Source organism: Cupressus sempervirens, chromosome 10, assembly GCF_028749045.1.
Source record: "Cupressus sempervirens isolate cs-2001-9-10 chromosome 10, ASM2874904v1, whole genome shotgun sequence".
Lineage (NCBI taxonomy): Eukaryota > Viridiplantae > Streptophyta > Pinopsida > Cupressales > Cupressaceae > Cupressus > Cupressus sempervirens.
In genome coordinates, this window is record NC_143127.1 from 865,823,050 (window position 1) to 865,844,935 (window position 21,886).

Genomic DNA, 21,886 nt, shown 5'->3' on the forward strand with positions numbered 1-21,886 from the left:
TTGGTCTTACTAGGGTATTCCTCACAACCCTATTGAGAGATCACTTCTAGGATCCCTATCTCCCTATAGAACTCACCACCAACTTCAAACACTCAACTATGCTTCAAAATCCAAATATGCACTCATGGACTCAATTTAGCCACTTTTCTCCCCAAACTGCTCTTGGGGGTAGGAATAGTTGTCCTTACTATTCCTTGCTTGTCTTCAATCCATTTTGATCCATTTGGATGGATTCTTCTTTGGGTTTTCCATCGAGTTCTAGGTTTTTGAGATTTTAGGCCTTGTAGGCCTCACAAATTCGGTATTCTTGGAATAACTTTTGATTCCTCCAAATAGACCCCCAGTCTGTTTAGGGATTCTTAATAGGGTCTTCCTAGGCTTCAAGATTTTCTATGTTTTAGACTTCCAAGGTGTTTGTACATAGGACTATTACCAAACCCCTATTTTTTAGGGTTTCTAGGGCATGTGACATTGTTTATTTTCTTTGATCTCAACAGGTGCTTTAATGGGCTCCTCTGCACTCCTTGTGTACACATCTAAGACACATGCCCCTTCACTTCTACAACTTTGATTGGCACACTCAAATCATTAAGAAAGCACCTTGCTTCTGTCTTGTACAAGCACCCAACCAGAATGCCTCTCCACTCGCCTAGGGCTTGATGGCAAAAATAGCTCTCATGCAAACAACTACATAAACCATATTTACAATATATACAAGGTCCCCTACTTGATTCCAAGAGGCCATGGAAGTTCAACCACGAGAATTTAAGTGGGATACATATTTACAAAACTGGCTCTGAACTAGGCAGTGAACTAGTGGAACACAAGAAATTTACAAAATTTTAACTAGTCGTACTAAAAAACTAAACCAATGCCACACAGAGTAAAAACATAACACAAATTGGAGTCTCAATGCATTAGTTCAATCCATTCAATGACTGTATGAAGGCTCTGTTACAAAACACTGTACATTCTTGTTCTTTCCAAAACTTAATTCTTACAATGTCACTTCCAACTGTCAAGTTAGGGTTTGTCTGACCTTATATATCCTATTCCCACATGTTTGAACCCTTAGGTTGGGTTTAGAACCTCATTAAAGTGATTTCCTAGTTCTTAGGAAATGTTGTCATGAGCAACTTATACAACTTTTGCTCATTTGAAAATTCCCTATCCAACTTGCATATCTCAATCTAGAATCAACTCCTTGGATTCCAAAACACTTAAAAACATCAAAAACATAAGTGCCACTCTATTTTGGAGTCTTGGTCAAACTTTGACACTTTTGTTGACTTTCCTAGGACTTTGACACTAGAGCCTAATTGAACACACATAGGATGCAGCTATCCTCCCTACAAATTGCACCATTGACTAATTTTTTTTTTAAAATGAAAACACAATGAATTTTTTTTAAAGTTTCAGCATTTGATCTTCATGATCTGTATATTTTGTCATTGAAAACAACAAAAATTTTGAGAAGATTTCGCTTTGTTTTTGTTAATTTGAAAAAGTATCATACTTGACTTTTTTTTTTTTTGTCTTTGGTGCATTTTGTCTGAAGATTATCCAACGCCACACACACACACACACCAAATCAACCTTGGGACTTTATGACTAGTCCTTATTACCTTGGTGGTTGGCTAAAACCCCCTACATGCCAAAATTTGTAAAAATCTTCCAAAAGGACCTTGAGGTGCCCCTACACCAGAAAGTTTTCGAAGAAGTGGTCACCTTCACCAAATAGGCTAACCCCAATGAAGGAGGCATGATGGTTCCAACTCATGCCAATACGATAGTACCACCATACCCTACGTGAACACAAGTGATGCCTGACAAATTTATTCTATTAAATCCAATCCCATTACAACAAGCATCGACTACTTCAGCTCTAGCTATAACCTACTCAGGATACAAACCTCCAAAAGTTGCCTTCTTTGAGCAAAACGTCACACTATCCATTGAGGCAAAGAAAAATCTTACAACTAAGCTAGATCAAATGAAAAAGATCATGTCTCAGATATCCAATGAGCTTACCTATCTTCAACTCTCACTAGGGCAAAATAGTTTCCAAAGAACTAATGCAGCCCCAAACAACAATAGTTATGGTCAAAACTACAAAAAGAATTTTAATGGAAATAATGTTGCAAGATACAATTTCAACATGCCAAATTGAAAGAATGGTTTTCAAAGGCAGAAGCAACAATAGAATCCCTGCCCCAACAATGGAAGTATCCCTGAAAACACTAATAATAATGTCCAGTTTGTTGATATCAGTCGACTCAACGCAAACCAAAAGGTACCAAATGATGGCAACACATTCTTTGGCTGAAATCAAGAGATGAACCAAAATTTGCATAATGCTAAGAATGAGTCTTCAACACCATGTTGCACAAATTTTATGATTATCTGCAGAATGTTGAAATGGGAGACCTAGTCAATGAACAATTCATGTTCCCATTCAACCAAGAATCATATCCTGAACCAATTAAGATGTTCGCTTTCCAGAATGATAATCAAAACAGTTACAACCTGAGCAATTGAAGGGAACCCATGACTAGTGGAATTCCCCCAGGATTACAACCAACACCGCCTGATCCAAGGGCGAATAATAATCCAACCCCTACAAGAGCACTCTTCTCTAGACAACAAACTCAAGCACAGGGGAATATACCCACTATACTAAAGAATCTTGTTTGGTCAATTGAGAAGTACAATGCAATTGAAGAATTGAAAAGAACTAAGGCCAATATCTCGATGTACAATATGCTACAAAGTTATCCTAGCCAAAGGGAAGCATTATTGAAAATCCTTGATCATACAAAAGCAACAATTAGCGCTAGCATCCAGTAGACAGTCTCGCCACAGATTAATACCTCTGAGGCTATTCCCACCATATATAAAGACAAAGCTGAAGTACCCCCCTTTTTGCTAAGCCTCATAATTTTTGGAAAAAATCTTCACAATTGCCTCATCGATTCAGGCACTTCATGTAATGTCATGCCACTTTTGATATCTCAAAAGTTAGGAGTCACTGCACAACCTAGAAATCAAATTGTAATCCAACTTGACAAAACATAAGTAAAAGTCATAGGAGTGTCGAAGGATGTTTGCATACAGTTGACTATAGATCCCAAGATCTAGGATTATATCAACATACACGTAGTAGAAATACCATAAACATATGGTTAACTGCTAATTAAGCAAAGAATGGACTAAGTGTTTGAGAGGATGGTTCTCAATAGACTTCGCTCAATTATGCCTACCTTGGAAGGGATTGAACAACCAAATCAAAATAGACACGGAGCCAAAATTAAAGACAATGATCATAGAATATAATGCTCCGAATGAAGTGGAATTTCCTCAATCGGACTTAGGCTCCTATAGAGTCATCATGGCCTTTGATGTATCTCAGACCGGAAAATTCGATGACAAGGTTAATACAGGATAAAGCACTTGGTGTCTTACATTGTAAAGCATTTGATGAATTACTATAGAGGCAGTGGTGATTTCTCTAGCATACTATGTTTTGTTAATCTTATATTATTATCGTATACTAAAAATTTGTTTACCCTGCGGGGAAACACAAAGATGCATTTCACAAGGAGCCTATCACTCTAAAGCTTACATCACCTGAGCTGCGTTGAGCAAGAAATATTTTTGCTGGTAAAAGATTAATTGAAGCGTTCAAGAAAGGATTTTAATTCAATGGCTCTTAACAGTATAGTTCGAGACATCTATTATTAGATTTATAACCCTCTTTGGTTTTCTTAACGTTCTAGATGCATTTCTTCAGAATAATATAAAGATCAATGCTAAGACTAAAATCAGCCCTGAATGTTACAACCATGGCATGAACAACATTTTTCATAGCACTGTCAAATCTTGACTAGGATCAGAAAATTTGAAGTACAAGAATGCAACAATTAAAGAATTTATAATGAGAATAAATTCATGTTTTATACCATTTTCAGAATGGGAGTTATCTGATAGGAATCTGAAAAGTTTCTCAGCGAGGATTGGTAAAGTAATGGATGTTGATGTTCTAATACTAGGTGCCAACGAGGAAAACTAAATGGAAACCATAATCCAAATCTGATACTATCTTTTTTTGTGTGATATACTGCTATGTATGGACTACCTTTGTCCATCTATTTGCATAAGCTTGAACAGTGTTCTTATGATTAAACTTGAGCCATTACTAAAATGTCCCTTGTATTTATTACAGCATAACGTCACCACTTTTCAGCAGTGCCCACAGACAAATGAGGAATTTGAATGTGTACAAGTAATTTCCCATTACTATTTACCACAATCACGTCAGAGATGCATCACCGAGGATACTTCAAAATGAAATATTCAAAGTTTGAGCTCATGTCCAGGTAATGTGTATTAACATTACACCATGAACCTCTCGGGTAATTCTAGTGATAGAAAGAAAAAGCCAACAATCTAAAATCCCCCATCCAAACAATTGTAAAAATCAAATGTGCAGGAAAACAGATACAAAACTTTCTGTGTCCCAGCTAGAAACCAATTACAAATAACAGATATGAAGAACTACACTGAAATCATCTTCACATATATATATCAAGGTACAGATAGATATCACCAGAGCAAGTAAAGCATCTTTTTATTGCATCTTTTGTTTTTTAAATCTAGGAAATATATATGTATACATATATCAAGGTACAGATAGAAATCACCCAAGCAAGTAAAGCATCTTTTTATTGCATCTTTTTGTTTTTTAATCTAGGAACACGAGTACCTGAAAGTACTCTCTATTTCTTAACTTTTGGGTTAAGTGGGACCCTAGTTCCTTGCCTTAATGTCTATTGAAAAAATCATGTAGAACTTTTATAAAGAAGTTGTCGTTGGTCATGGTGATAAAGATTCTGAGCAGTTCAGCTGTTGGAATTTTCTTCATCTTTCATAAAACTAACAAGCAAATCCTCATTGTCCCGATACACCTGAACCAATGCAGCAGCTTTGTATGCAAATAACCCAAGAATCGCTGGAGCAAGCTGAAGTGAGTAAATAGTTTGAGTATGATTAGTTTCTTGGCAAGAAAACTCCCCAAGGAAAAAATAAAAAATAAAACTCAATTAAAACTACATCTGTCAAATGGAGAATTTAAAGAGAACTCTCTAGGACTATACCCCACATATTGAACTGATAGTAAAAACATATTTAAATAAAAATCTCCTTGTGCAAAAGAAAGAAACATGATACAATGGGATAAGATGGGAGAGGATTGAATTAGCTAAGCATAGAGGATTGAAGTAGCTAATATGTTGTTAAATATACATGTATATTACCAAAATGTCTGAGTAGGCAATCGATTCCTAAGATGGAGAGGATTGAAGTAGCTAAGCATAGAAGATCAATCATATATTAACACATAAGTTCACAAAATGTGTCATGGTCCAAGTTGTGCATGTCATCTATGTTTTTCTGAGAATTTCACAAGGATTTATCATTTCACGAGAATTTAACACAAAGAAACAAGATGTTCAAGTCATCCAACAACAGAAAAACCATATACCAAGACTGCATAATTTTTTTCCAGAACAAATACAGCATAGTCTCCCAGTAAAGATTACCTCGAAGTCTAAGGAATTGGCAAATAAATGTTTTGATAAATCCCAGAAACCAAATAGTGCAGCTGGGATTACCAAGCGAGGAGAAGAAAGAGCCATAGCACTTCCTCCAACAAATTTTTCAAATGATTCCCTTATATCATCACCACGAATGCCAATCCTGAAAGTGAACCAGTACAAAGTTTAGAAATCAATGAAATCCATGCAAGATTAGCACTTAGAATGGGTGAAGAAACTCCTAGGGTTATTGAACTCCTGCACTTACTTCTTCACTTTCTTACGTGTGAAGACCTCTGCCAGCTTTTCTTTGGAGATATTGTCTACGTGATGATAAAGCAGTCGAAGATAAAAGCAGCTGCACCAAAGAGGTGGATACTAAAGCTTAAAAATGAAGACATGAAATTAAGTCTTCACTATATCTTAAAAAGTAACCACAATTATAATGACACTGGAGCATGAACAAATGAAAGAAACCATGGGCATAAACCATCTCATTCTTGTACTTCATTTGTTAAAATAACAAGAAGCTACTGAAACAGAAGACTGGAGCAAGTTTCAATGACACTATATGTATTCTGAAAAACAGGGATGTGGAACTCAAACGGCATTTGATTCCATTGACATTTATGATATTATAGGGCTATCATTTCCCAATATGATTAGCTATGCCGTTGATGTCTTGAAAAAGTTGACTGGTTGTGCAGAAGAGTGTGGTTGTGGATTGAGAGATAAGTGTGAAAAAAGCCTCCACAGAGTCGTGGTGGACGAGTTGCAAGTGTCACAGAAGAGGGCTTTGGAGCCCTCCAGAGGCAAGTGGAAGCCTTGCAAGAACAACTGCGAAAAGTGATTGATATTGGGGCAAGAGACAAAAGTGAGGAAGAATATGAAGAAGGGCAGGTTGAAGAAGTCTAAGAGGTAAATATGGATCCAGAGGGGCTGATAGGATTCTGAGGGTTATATTCCAGATTTGCAAAAAGACCAAAATTGAAGTGTCCACCTTTTTTTTAAACCTTATTCCAAAAGAGTTGATTGATTGGATCAATAATATGGAGGAGTATTTCAAGTATGAAGATGTAGAAGATCCTGAGAGAGTCAAATTTGTGAAGGAAAAATTGAAAGGCCATGCCAAAATTTGGTGGTAGGAGGTCAAAATTTATAGGAATTGAAGAGGAAAGGAGAAGATAACAAGATGGAATCAAATAGTGGATAAATTAAAGAGATTAGTAATAGGACGACATAGGGAGATACAAGGGTAGTTATGTCAAACATATATGAGGATGAGGTCCATATAAAATGTGGCCTCGTTAGTTCGTAGTTCCAGTCAAAAGCAATTACCGACAAAAAAATATTTCAATGGCTAACATAGCAATAATAGAGCTAATTGAGTTTTGCACCCCCAAATGCATTGTTTGTAAAAGATCCATTTACATCACCGAAAAACATCAAGCTAATGAGGTAACACAAATCTAGAATCAATAAAAAAATATTTTTAGCAGAATTTGACTGGTGTGTTTCTAGGTTATCAAAAAGACCTCCGTAAGTATATTAGTGACATTTTTCCTCATTTTTTTACAATAACTACAAAGCAAGGGTAACCAAGGGTAACCACTTGAGATGCAAGTGCCTCTAAGCATTTGTTAGTGGGTGGAGAAATGATGAATATAATCCACCACTTCAGGCTTTCACCCTCTTAACATCTTTTTCCATTGGAAAGCTTTTGGAGAATGCAACGTCTTGAAAATCACTCTTTTTTTTTTCTTTTTTCTTTTTTCTTTTTAAAAAAGAGGGGTAAACGCTTTTACTTGGAGCTATGAACCAGTGAGGCCACAAATGGGGGACCTCATCCCCATTAGATTTGAACCTTGATGGCAAGGATAACGACTCAGCAACTTAACCATCACAACATGCCACTATTGGCAAAAATCACTCTTGTTTAACAGTTCTTAAAAATGAGTGATTCACCCAAGTATGATGCCATTCATGTATTTGTGCTAAGTACTATTATATTTCAAAAGAAATTTTATTTTAAAAAAGAATATACGTTGGATTTCACATGTTTTTGGTTCATCAAGACAGCCTTCAGAAGTACTCAAAGTTGATATTTTTTACTATGTTGATAATAATCAAAAAGCAAGGGGAACCAATTAACACACAAGGAACTCTAAGCATTTGCTGCTAGTGAGGGGAAACAGCAAATATAATCCACCACTTTGGGCCTTTCACCCTTGACCTCTTTCTCCGTTGGCAAATATGTTAAGTCTGTAATGCCCTTGAAGTCACCCTTGTATCCCTACTTTCATCAATGTAGAATCATGTCAAACTCCTTTCTTTTGCAGCCCATATAACATGTATGGGGATTGGTATGATCACTGTGCATTAACCACTAAACCAAACCTTGGAGCTCATTTAAAATGATATGAAATTGAACTTATATGGAAACTCATAGCATTTAAATTTACAAGATTGCACAGGGATGTGGGTACTTGGGTACTCAGAATACCAGTACCGGTATCAGTACGGCTATTTTTCAAAATAGGGAGTGGGGGGTACTTGGGTACACCAAACCTTTTTATAAAATAATTTAATATTTATAGAAAATCTGGAAATGAGTCATAAAAATGGTTTCTCAAAACAAGAACAGTGATAAAGTTTGCAGATGTAATATATTGTTTTCAGTTTCAGATTTGCAATATGTTTATATGACTAATATATGATAAATGTTTAAACTTTAAATTCATAACAGAAAAGGCAGACTTTAAACATGAACACAAAGATCATAAATCATATAACAATAACAAACTTCTGACTTGAACAATGATAAAGTTTACTGTTAGTCAGTATTATATCAAAGTTTCAATCTGATTTCGCATTGAATTAAGCTTGATAAACAAGAAGCTGATATGCAAACACAGAACCAAATCAAAAATCATAATTCTTTATCAAGGTCCTTAGCTATGATGCTCTCCACTGAGTACCTAGTACTTAGGGTATGTATACTTGGTACTTGGGTACATGGGTACACCTCCCAGGGGTGTGGGTACGCGCACCCACACAACCTAGTAATTTTATGCCAAAGGTATACGATGCACAAAATATTTAAATGGCAAACAAAAATTAAGCTTTGGCAAACTCATTAATCTTGTTGATCACTTATAATAGAGGATAAATACTAAAAGCCTAAAACTTTTGCAAGCACTTAACTTTCAACTAAATTTACAATATCAAAATGAAATCCTACCCCATACAGAAGATTTCTTTTCCTTGACAATAATTTATTATAAATGATAAGACATCTCTGTAGCAAAGATTGACCATTGTTGAGATAAAGAATTACATATTTTCACCTTGCAACAGCTCCAGCTGCATAACTCAAAGCAACCTGACTCAAGGAACATCAATTGTACATGAATAAATAATTTTAAAATGCATACACAATTATATGCATAGACCCAACATTCTGCAATAATAAAGCTTTTACTTCTTTGGAAGATCTACTTGAGATATATTACGGCTAAAAAACAAAACCAATTCTACAGTCGGGAATAGCTGAGAGAAGTGATTCCCAAAAAATTTGCACCTGGGGTGAGATAACGAAGTAGCAATAACCAGTGCATGCTGCTCCAATGCCTACTGTGATAAGCAGAAGTTCCCTCTTCAACTGAAGAAAAGATCCCAAATATGTATCAGTAGACATTTCCATGATCTACAGGATGATATCACTTAGCCAAATTAACAAAATATAAGGAACTACTTCTTGATGAATTAAGCGATAATGTTTTTGGCAAAATATAGTGAAGTACATAACTCAGAAAATCAGACTCGCTATTTGCAGATAAAGCTAAATGTGACGAGTGAAATATATTCATTGTTTAGAGAGTTTTCTTACAATAATACAATTTGCAAAATGGTGATTAGAGGCAAAAAAGAAAGAGTTTTTCAAGTTTTTAAAATCAACTTAGGGACAAGTGATAAAAATACATTTTATTAGCCAATAACGGAAAAACATAAAAGTATCCTGCAAAAGGAGGAAGATTTCATTTTTTGAAAGCATATAAGGTATTTCAAAAACTAGAGCTTACAAAACTTGAGAACTTCAAATTTAAAACAGATCTTTAATCTTACAAAGTGATAAAAATTGATCCCAAATTATAGGTTTGGATCTCACAAAGATGTATAGAAATTCCACATTCGACACATTTCACAAGCGGAATTGTAATATATTATAAGTTTGGACCTCACAAATGATGCAGAATAAAGTTGGAAAGAAATATCATAGCAGAGATTAAGGAAAGGGTGGCAATCGTGGCATAGATTAATGATGAGGAAAGGGTAGAAGAGATTGATGATTAAGACAGGGTACCAGAGGTTGACAATGAGGAAAGGATTACCAAGGATAGTGATAAGGAAAAGGCTGCAAAGGTTGACAATGAGGAAAGGGTAGCCAAATCTGATGAAAATGTTGTAAAGATTGAAGACAAGGAAAGCGTAGCAGAGATTGAGGAAAGCGTACAAGAGCTTGATAATAAGGAGAGGGTTGCAGGGGCTGAGAATGAAGAAAGAGTAGCAGAGATAGAGAGATTGAGGAAAGGGCAGCAAAGGTTGATGATGAGGAAATGATAGCAGACATGCATGGCAGATGAGACACAAATTGTGTACATAACTGGTGAGAATTTGAGGAGCACATGGCAAGAAGAGACAGCCCTGTCTGAGGCTGCAACACCAGTATAGAGAAGCTAGGGCTCTTCTTCAGACAAAACTATCAGACTCGGCATCCTCTAGTACAGAATACTTCAGAAAATTGATCGTGGATCAAAATTATATTTCCAACTTCCACAAGTGAATAGAGGATTTTAATTTATAAGATATTCAATAAACTGCCTGCCAGTAAAGTACTGTTATTATTTGCGATTATGTGAGGCTTGATGTAAGGATTGTTGAACAAAGAGGTTTTTGTGCATTTCTTTTTATCTTAAAATGTTAAAACAGTGTGCATGTTTATCCCAACATTGTGTGAATTCTTGTCTTATAGCAATTACAAAGTTTTTGTTTCTTATGGCGAATATCATTCATATGAGTCGTATCAGCTTTGTGGTTGCATTAAGTATCATGTGAAAGTTGATTTTTAATAATATACTTACAAGCATTCTGGTCTATTTTGAGGCAGAATGATAAAAGGGTAGGTCTCACAATCCAACTGGAGTGTTGGTCAGAATTTTGTCTTGTAATTTCACTTTCATCTATTAATTTGAATTTTTAAGTTCCTTTCAAGTTTGTACTGTGGCAGATGTCTGTGGTCAATAAAATGATAAATATTAAAGATCATTTGAGGGAATCATGACCACCAATGGCAAGAAGCAGTGTTTATCTTTCTGGCATGAAAGAACATGAGGACTGCAAAATCTTTCCCAGAATTTGAGGATGGCAGTTAAAACAATATATTAAAAATAATTTTTGAATGTTTTAAATACAAATAAGTACCAGTATAAAAGCAGCTTTTTGAGTATGAAAATATATATGTGAATTGAGAGGGCAGCAACAATGCTTTCTGTCTTGTGAATTAATATAAGGTGACATTAAAACAAAGAATCTAGATGCAACAATAAAGCATTTAGGTAGCACTAAGAAGATAATCAGTAATTTCCTTGTCGTCAGAAGTTTCCATCAAGACATATAGCTATGATAACTTTCATACATGATTCTAAGTAGTGTTTGTTATCTGATGGCTTTAACAGCATGGTGAACACAGGTATTGGTATTGGTATTGGTATTGATTTCTATTTATTGTTCATTAATATGCCTTACACATTCCTTGGTGGTGAACTACATGGCAACCAGATTTTTATTCTAACAGTTCTAGTGGATGAATGATTTATATAGAATTCCTATTAGGCTATTGCAGATAGTAAAATCCTATGCTGGCAGTCATAGTTAACCCCAAAAATTCTGAATACTAACTTGAATGATAGAAAACAAGACTTCAATCCACGTGCCAACATTCATAATTTAAAAACAAATTTTCTTTTGAATTATTAATAACCTTTGAGATCTAGCTGTTTTTTTAAACTGTATTTTTGTAAACCTTTTTCCTGTTTTTCCTTTGCTAGGGCATTCCCAAGCGATCCGAAAGATACCTGGGCATCCCTTTAAAAATCAAAATAAGAGGATGTCCCCAAAACTTCAAAACAAAAAGAAACAAAAAAGATTAAGACAGTGCAAGAATAATTCCTTGCAGCATTGTTCAGAGATGCATTTTCTGTGTATACAAGAAGAGTTATGCAAGCGAGTCAATGTTTCTTACAGCTTCATACTCCAGAAAGCCAAGCTTTCTCCTGTTTTCCCTGTCTGTCTTCCATTCCTGCAACAATGGAAATAATATCATTTTGAATATCTTCAACCTAGTGTGGGTACTCAACAGAACACATGCTATGAATTTTATACATTTTGTTGGATTGACTACTGTTCCAAGAAGTACTCTCATGGTTTCTACAATTCTTAAAGCACTTAACTATACAGTTACACCAATTGCAAGTTCAGTTCAATGTGGGTTCCTTTTCTAGCCAGGATGATTTGATACCGACCTGGTAATCCCTTCCAGAAATGGGAAACAAATTACAAGACAAATAAATTAAGCCATTTACACAAACCCGACGAATGATCTAGATTGATATAGCAAGTCAGGTGTATCTGAGAAAAACAATATTTTTCATCAGAGAGTAAGTGCTCGACATTATCTAAGCCATGGAACATGGTTATACATCATCCTCGGAGTCTCAGAAAAGAAGTATCATTTCTCTTTTGTCACATGAACAACTAGCACTCAACTATACAGTTACAACAATTACAAGTTCAATGTGTGATCCTTTCATATCCAGGATGATTTGATATCAATCTAGTAATCCTTTCCCGAAATGGTTAACAAATTATAGGACACATAAAAAATACCGTTTAGAATAACCAGAAGAATGTTCTAGATTATATAGCGAGTCAGATGTATCCGAGAAAAATAGTATTTTTCGTCACAGAGTAAGCACTCAACATTATCTGAGCCATGGAACATGGTTATGCATCATCCTCAAAGTCTTAGAAAAGAAGAACCATTTCCCTTTTGTCACTTTAACAACATCTAATGGACCCCTATCAGATTATATAGTATCCACATATGAAAGTGCTTCCTTGTATAAATTGATATCTTAGGTGAGATAACTGTATTTGTGACAAGAATCTAGAAATTTTTGGGGATTCTTTTCATTTGTATTTTGACAAGAGTGTAGAGTTTTTGGGGGATTCTTTCCAATAACCTCTTCCCCTCTTCCACCTAGGATCTAACAGGCACCATTATGGAGTAAAAGTAAAAAAGTAATCCATGCACAAGAGAAGTGAATTAATTAAGGCCAAGCAAAAGAAAAAAGAAAGATAGACGTCATTTTTTCAATCCTTCTGCTATTCTCAAAATGGTAATAAATTCATTATGTCAAAAAGTATAAAGGAGAAATGGAAAGTGAACTCCCCCACTCTTCAAGGGTCACCAAAAGAAACGTCAGAGATCATTAGAGTGAATGAGCGACTGAGTGTGTCTGTGTGTGTGATGAAGAAAGAGGAAGAGGAGAGATTGGGGAGGAGAGATGGTTTACAGTTTTTAAGTAACTTTCATTTACTGGGGCTTCATCATTTCCAGAAACCCAACTTTTGGTACCACTTAGCTTCAAGAAGCCTCCACTTTCCTCTTCCAATATCTGAAATTACTCACGAAAAAACAGTTAATCAATCACTGTTCATTGCACAAATGCACTGCTGCAGGTTCTAGAAACCTGCATGATTGAGATATAAGAAAATCTTTCACACATGAATACAAAGAATTCCATTAGTTTTTCAGCTCAATGAATGCTAACATACTTTTTGAGGTTGAAGATTTTCATTCTTTTTTTTGATTCTGTGTTTATCTACGTCAAAGACTTCCTCTGTCCAAAATTTGTCCGAAGTTTTTGTGATAAAGTCTCCTTCTAACTGCCGCTCTTTCAAAAATAATTTGAACAAATCTTTTGCAGAGAGCTCATTATCTGTTCTGTGCCATGTCAGCAAGACTTATCAACTAGGATAATTTGAGATGAAGCCCTTCAATATAAAACTGAAATATTTAAAACATATCTTTTACAATGAATATTCTGAGAGTAGCCTGTGTAGTCCCACAAAAATTTAAAAACAGCTGATCTCATGCTGAAGCAGTTAAGCTATCTTTTTCTTATATTTTAATCATTCAATCACATATTTATTCGACTTTTTTAATAATTTCAAGGGCCCTCACAAAAACAGTCATAGACTCAAAATGAATCCAAGAGGATAACAGAGTGGAAAACTCAAGCGAAAGTTACTGAAAAGAAAACTCAGTAATTATTATCCAAATAAGTCCTTTGTCAAAGTAAGTGGGATTTGAAAAGTGAAACAAACCTTCAGTTCTAAATGCAAGAAACAGATTCTGTAGATATTCTTACTAAAAAAATATTATGTTGCCTTGATTTTCATCCAATATTCAGGTTTTGATTCCAAAATAATACTGTTTAACCAAAACCATGATAGCAAATGCTTTGAAGAAATTGCTTGAAGAAACATCGAAGTGAGAGTGTGAGTGCAAAAATATTGTTGGAGAAATAGAAAATCAAGAATATTAGGTTTGAGAAGAAGCTCGAAGTAAAATCTTCAATAACATATAAATCAACATACCACTTACAAATATTTAAGTTACTACAAACTTACATCAAGTTTATTGCACTTTTTAGATATTAGGATTCGCTATTTTAGATTACCTTTATAGATTTTGCAAAATATTAAAACTGCACTCAACTGCATTTTCTAGCTGTAGGAGATGGAGAGAGAGTCTTATATGTGATTTCCATAGAAAATGTTATCCGGAATGTTGGTTTGCAATTCAAGAACTACTGAGATTGTAGTCCATGCTAAAGTACTTACACCTTTGTTTGAGAGATTCCATCATCTTGCTTTATGAAAATTCCAAAAACAATTTCAAAAATCTCAATTTCATACATGAAAGAGTAAATACATTGTAAAGAATGCATATGTTAAAGATGATATAATCCTCTTTGGGTATAGGAGAGCTGGAGATCTACAAGGAGAATTGGGCTTATTTTTTTATTTTCATTCTTTGGCAAAGTAGATTGCTTCTGTAAATCTTTACTCACTTGTTGACATTTGATTGGAAAATCAATTTAACAGTGATGATTCTAAAAAAGGACCCTCAAAACCTGTAAACAAAATTGTAGTTCCTTACAGATATCCTAAGTCCAAATAAGGCTGTCTTGAATCTTGTTCAAAGATTTTGCTAGAGGGCGGTTGTTATGTAACATGTTGCACATTGTGTCATCAGTCATGGAATAGCTCATGTAGTGTGCATGATCCTCCATTAAGTATATTAGGTCAAATGGATAATTTCCAGGTTGACATAAATTGGTTCAAATGGACAACTGTGTTAGAGGTACCATATCCTTTGGTGTCGTTAGCTTAGAAATTTTATATAGGGGACTCATCATTTCATTGACAGGATAATATTTTATTGGGTTCAATTCTTATGGCAAGAGACATTATATTGGATCCCTCCTCAAGGATTGTTGTACGGTGTAAATTTTTTCTTCCCTGGAAAGTATTGAACATTAGGTTACTTGGCATTTTCCAAATTTCTCTATTTAGTATTTCTATTATGTATTGCGGTATTGGAAATTCCTATATTTCTCTATTTTGTGTTTCTATTATACTCAATTTTGTTTTAGTTATTAAAAAAACATTTTATTCATTACATTTCATATCAACTTGACTATATGGGCAAAGTGTGAGAAACTTTAATAGATCAGGAATTATTTTGTTCAATGTTTAGGAAATAGAGACACTTTATCTTGAGATGCAAATTCTATATCTGCTGTACATCAGATTGGACTAGTTCTAGCACCATCTATGGAACTACTTTGTGTAATAAAACAGTATTCAAGGATATATGGCCTCATAAAATTGTGATTTCCAAACTATCCTTTTGCTTGTCTCAACTTATGTCCTGCATTGCAGTCTGATTTTCTTATCACAATAACCCAATTTGCTCACATTTGCCAGGCTTGATTGACAATTTTGAAGTTATCTCCTACAAAATTTGCCTTCTAAATTGTGTATCAAACCCTAAAGAGGGATAAAATCACTAAATGACAATCCAGGAAACTAAATTGAATGCCCCTTTTAGCAACTAAGAGAACAATTACATGTCTAAATGCTTATTTTCCCATTTAGATTTTTTATTGGGAAAGAAATGCATAAATGCAAGATCCCTTTTCACATAAAATATTAAAACCTTAAGCTCAATTTTATCTTGCAGAAAAGACAATGTGCTAGAAAGTGGTCACCCAAGAAAAAAGTTTAAATGAAGTTTTGTTGTGGTAGATATTCAAGATGTAAATATCTATGTTATTATTTTACTTTCAAGAAGCAGCTAAGGTATGGTGGAAAAACTTTGATGGTAGTGAGTTCTCTTGGATAGAAATGGACAAGGCATTCTACAATAAATAAAAACAAAACAAGATGAACAAGAACAAAAAAATAAAGAGGAAAAACTACCCTTTAGATGAAGAGAAGCAAGAAAGATGTCTAAGTGTTTTGCTTCCAATGAAAGATGCTTCGATATTGAAGGCTCGGAGTTGCATTCAAAAAAGGAATGTCATTGGCTCCATAAATCCTAGTAGTTATCATAATGTCATTAATGTTGGCTAAGCAAAGGGCTCATTCATTCAAGCAAGGAGTGTCATAGAGAAAGGTATATGGTGCAGAGGCTCAAGTTTTTGGAGATTTGAAGCTCATTATGAACAAAAATGTTGGCATTCCAATTTTCATGCCACAGCTATGATGGTTGAAAAGTTTTTAGGTATCCAAGCCTAAAAAGTATGGAAAATATCAATCTTGATGTGCAAAGAAGTCCTTTATACTCTTTATAGGAAAAAAGGAATCAACTATGCGAGGCATTGCTCAACATGGACCAATCAAAATCAAGGACAAGGAGGCACATGGATATACCAAATAAAGAATATAAACAAAAGCATAAGGAAGAGCATAAAGAAGACTCCAAAGTAGATCACAAAGCGGAATTTCGAGAAGAACAAGATGAAGAATCAGATGTTTGTAAACGAAACTCAACCTCGCCTGCTCCAAAGCTAAAGGAACAAGCGGAAGATACTGTGAAATATGGAATAGGAGCTTGAGCCTACAAAGGTCGTGGTATATCAACATCCACATACCTAGGGAAGAAGGGACAATGGCTATGGTTAAACTTGGAATCAAAGGAAAGCAACTATTATTAGGTACGAAATCAACAATGAACCAACTATGAATGTACAAGCATTAAAAGAGCAACAATTATGGATGTGTGTGGCACCATTAATGGCTACGACCAATCAATATCAAAAATTGATAGGTAAATGATTAAGTCTCACTCTTTGGTTTCTTGGCATGCCCTAAAAAGAAAAACAAGCTAAGAGGGGTGACATGTTGTAAACCTACGTTTAATATCATTTGATGTATATGAGGATTATGGAGGAGGTTATGTGACTCACATTAACCTTAGTTATACTGTGTCAACTAAATAACTCGCAGGTTCAGTTCAAATGGTTCAAATGGATATTTTGTGCATTAAATTTTTACTCCCCATCAATGTTAATGCATTAGGATTAACTATGGGGGATTCATATCACTTCATTGGCAGTTTGACAGATACTGTATCTTAATTGATTCTCACAAAAGGATATTCTCTGAATTGTCACCTTGCTAAGTGGTCATTGTATGATGTAATCCTTCCTTACGAGCATTCCCTTGAGCATATTGAATATTAGGCTATATCAGAACCCCTTATGTATCTCGTGTGAGTAACTCACTATTGAAAAAATATTTCTGTGATTCTGTGTTTTCTTCATTACTATTGTCCTTTGTCTATCCACGCAATGAGATGTTAAGAAGTTGGCTGTATAAAATGATATCTAAATATATTTTTTTGTCATGTAGCTTGCCATTCAGTAGCCACTGTAGCAGGCATGTCAACAATGCAGATAGGATCTACCAAGAAGAACATCACAACACTCCATAGGTGGGATCGTATGGTTCACATTGTCAATAAAATGTAGTACTACAACAGCAATGTTATAAAAATTGCTAACCTTGTTGATGTATTTTTTAAACACTTATTACAACTTAGGTTAAGCTTACTTAAACAACAGTTTACTAAGGTATAATTTCCCTTTCCTATTAGGAGTGCAGGTGTCACCCTCTCTCATAAAAGTCATACTTCCCTGTGTGTGGGTATTGAGGTATTGCTTCATTCATTGAGAATTACACTTCTCAAATGTAAAAGGTTATCCTTCTCCTGCTTTTGCATCTTCTATAAATACAATCTTCTTGCTTATATTTGGACACGCTCTTAATGAATGGAATAGCCATTAGTTCACTTCTATTAAATATTTTTTGTTTCGACCATACAGGTTATTGTGATTAGTCTTAAGGCATTTTTCATCTTGGGTAGATTACTTAGGGAAATCTTACAAAACTGTGATGGGTACCACTAACCTTGAACTATCCAAGACTGCAATTATGTGGATGACTAGTCTTGAGAGGCCATAAATTTTATACTAAATAAAAAAAACAATTCTTGATATGACAATTTTGTGTGAATGGATCTTCCTTGTCAAAGAAGGGCCTAAGAACAGCTCTCAAATCACCCCTAAATCTCAATTATTTCTAATTGGTTGCATCTTTCAGGCCTAAATTGACTAATGTTTTTCTTCTTCTTTCAAGATGTGATAATCAACAAAGAGATACTGCTAAAACCTGTTCTCTGTTTTGGACCTATTGGAAATTTTGTTTGTTAACAAGATGAAATGGAGTATTACTAGCATTGTTTGATTCTGAAGCCCAGATAAAACTAAAATGTCCATAAGGAAGTTGACAGTCAAGTCACATTACTTTTGCAAGTGAAAGAACAAATTAGCCAAGAGTGTTAAAAATCTTGCAAAAAAAGTCACTTCTAAATTGGCCACCATCATGTTAAAACTATTAAGATAATATCTTATACTTTCTATAATAGTCAACTACTTGTCTATAGTCCGTCTTTCAGTCTAGATAGGAATGTTTCCTATCCCGTCTCTTTTTTCTTCAGTCCAGATAGGAATGTTTCCTATCCTGTCTCTAGTTTTGTTTCTAATTCCGTCTTCAATCTTCATTGTTTCTTTTAGAAACAACGTCCTTGTAATTCTTTATAAGGAGCACATTTGTTCCTCTGTTTATCAACGAATCATCCGGAAATCCGTTAATCTGCCAACTCTTCTTGAATCTTGTAACATGGTATCAGAGCCATGATAAGGAATTTTTCAAAAAATTTATAATTTCTTTTGAAATTATCTGCACACCACGACAGTCGTCTCTTTTTTGCAGCCTCCTGGTCTGCAAAATCAGTGCCTGTATCCTTGGGAAAGCTCGCAATTTTTTTCTGCAAATCGCATCCAAATCACACGCGTTTGAAGCAACTCGCGTCCATATATTTTCCAGCTCATTTGACAGCAAAATCACGATTGTAGGGTCACAGATTAGTTTGTTTTGTTTGCATTCTTCATCATTTACGCTCTCCGTGAAAAAATCTGCCATTTTTATCAAGAAATCTGAAGTTTTTTCAAGCCTTTTTCAGCCAGGGCCGTTTTTTTCGAAACCCTAATTTTTGGGGTCGAAAAAATATTTTGTTTGCAGATTCTTGGTGGGTTTTTTGAGAGCTCAACTGGGTTGTCATCCGTTTTTTCTGGGTGCCTCGATTTTCGAGCCAACGGATCCAAAAACCGACAACAGATTCCTTCTGAGTTTTTCGAGCTCTCTTCCGAGTCATTCTCTGATTCTTCTAAGTCTTTCGTATTTTTGCCTCGAAGAATGTGCCTTCATAGATTTTCACAATTTTTTATTGAAAAACGTGCCTTCACAAATTTTCACAGTTTTTCATTGAAAAACGTGCCATGGCATCTCTGACAAATATTTTCCTCAAACATAATTCCAAATTCAATGGTCACAATTATGGAACCTGGAAGCAGCGCATCATCGCAATCTTCGAATATCGAAACACCGATCAACTTGTTCTGGGTGTTACGCAGCGTCCGACTTCTTCGGGTCCTGATCAAGGCGAAGCTACATTTTACGCCTTCTGAATTTCTTTCTGTTTTTTATGGGTTTGTTGATTTTCTCCTCAAAAATTATTTCATGTTGTCTGTAATACGCAAGGTTGCGTGAGATTCTGGGTTTGTTGATTTTCTCCTCAAAAATCATTTCAAGTTGTCTGTAATACGCAAGGTTGTGTGAGATTCTGGGTTTTACCGTTTTTTCTACAAAAACGAAGTTTTGTAATTGCAACTTATTTTGAGTCATAGCACTCTTCTGGCAAAGCTTCTTGGTTTCAACATTCTGTAGGGTCTCAATTATCCCAGAATGTTCCGACATCCGTACGTTGACCATTAAGGGAGGGTATTAAGATAATATCTTATACTTTCTATAATAGTCAACTACTTGTCTGTAGTCCGTCTTTCAGTCTAGATAGGAATGTTTCCTATCCTGTCTCTAGTTTTGTTTCTAATTCCGTCTTCAGTCTACGTTGTTTCTTTTAGAAACAACGTCCTTGTAATTCTTTATAAGGAACACATTTGTTCCTCTGTTTATCAATGAATCATCCGGAAATTCGTTAATCTGCCAACTCTTCTTGAATCTTGTAACAAAAACTGATCAATGTAATTAGATAGTTTCAGTGGTAGCTTGGTAATGTTGAACCCACCATTTCATAGGGTTTTTGAAGTATTGAATATAATCATAAAATTGATCCTAGGCTATGGCTTTGAATTATACTGTTCTTGGACGAGAATATTGTCTATAGCAGTCACTTTGTTTAAGATGCACATGAGATACTTTGATACCCCAAAAACAACTTAGCTTGCTCAAGTTGATGTAATTCTTCGTGACAGAATCCACAGAAAAGTTGAAAAGATATTAGCCAGAATTTGACAGAAGTGATATTTACATATCTAGTAGAAGGAAGCAATCTCAATTTTACAGAAATCTGGAATTTGATTCAGTTATAGGAAAACCACAAGAAAAGAATCTCTGATAGCATATGTTACATCCCAGATTTCTGCCTAAATTTAAAATTGCTCATATAGCCGTTGTGTTTCATGTGAAGTCAGTTGACAGTTAAAATTAGTTATGATCATCTGAAATAGTAAGATGGTTAATTGTTAGGATTTCATGTGAAGATGACATGTTAGTTATCCTTTAAGATGTTATTTTCTATCTTAAAATATTGAAAAGTTGGTTATTATTTCATGGGAAGTGAAATGGTAGTTAGCCATTATGATTTATGATTAATAGCTTGTTAAAATAATTTTGATTATTTTGAAGACTGATATTATTGGGGAGGATTTTCTTCTTACAGGGGCACGTCAAAGGGGAGAAGCATTGCCAAGAAAGGAGTTAAGCGACGAACACCACTTCACCTAGGAGCCGATAGGTATGAAATCTAACCACCAAGGCTAAGGGGTAAAACGGCTAGGTAAGCAAGAGTATATTAAGGACTACCATGAGCTACCCGATCAATAATTATGCACTGTTAAGAAAAACACTAAACATTTAATTAAATATATTACCTTATGAGAATGATGATCTTAGAGCTTCATGTGATATTGCCATGCCTTAGTACAATAGTATCATATCATCTATGTATACTTGCATATATATATATACACGTATGTATGTATGCATGATTTAGGCATATGTATACGTCCACATAATATAAGACATATATGTTAAATACATTGTTAATATACCACGCATATGTGTGTGTGTGTGTGTGTGTGTGTGTGTGTGTACACAAGTATAGGAAGGTGGTGAATGACATTATTATACTAAGGTAGTTAAGCATTAATATTTTCCTTGGCAATGGTTTTAAGCGACTATATTTCTCTTGTGTGTTCCATCGGCCTTATATTACTCTTTTTGCTTATGAAGTGACCACATTAATATTATACTATTAGCTACATTGAACTGATGACCATATGCATTGTAACTCCTTGCCACCTTTGCAAAATCTTCCTCGTAACTAAGCATGCAACCAGAAGGCTAAGTACAATGCAAAGCTCATTTCAATATAACAATTCTTGCCTCCGGCAGAAACCATGGCACATAGAATTTCTTTCATCTTTTTGTTCTAGCCTAAGCAATCTTTTCCTGCAAATAGT

At 34.9% G+C, this 21,886-nt stretch overlaps 1 protein-coding gene across 2 annotated transcripts in view; it reads right to left on the reverse strand.

The window, feature by feature from the left end:
* Positions 1 to 4,602: 4,602 nt before the first annotated feature.
* Positions 4,603 to 21,886, reverse strand: part of LOC149536760 (NF-kappa-B inhibitor-like protein) — a 31,896-nt gene continuing 14,612 nt past the window's right edge. Inside the window, exons 2-9 of one of the 2 annotated variants that reach the window (XM_089804007.1) lie at positions 13,488 to 13,651; positions 13,226 to 13,327; positions 11,893 to 11,949; positions 9,172 to 9,252; positions 8,939 to 8,973; positions 5,860 to 5,949; positions 5,598 to 5,754; positions 4,603 to 5,018 (exon numbers count right to left, since the gene is read on the reverse strand). In XM_089804007.1, coding sequence (XP_089660133.1) covers positions 4,899 to 5,018; positions 5,598 to 5,754; positions 5,860 to 5,949; positions 8,939 to 8,973; positions 9,172 to 9,252; positions 11,893 to 11,949; positions 13,226 to 13,327; positions 13,488 to 13,651 — 806 coding nt within the window. In that variant the 3' untranslated portion in view covers positions 4,603 to 4,898. The remainder of the gene's footprint in view (positions 5,019 to 5,597; positions 5,755 to 5,859; positions 5,950 to 8,938; positions 8,974 to 9,171; positions 9,253 to 11,892; positions 11,950 to 13,225; positions 13,328 to 13,487; positions 13,652 to 21,886) is intronic. The other variant, XM_089804008.1, reaches the window with a different exon arrangement.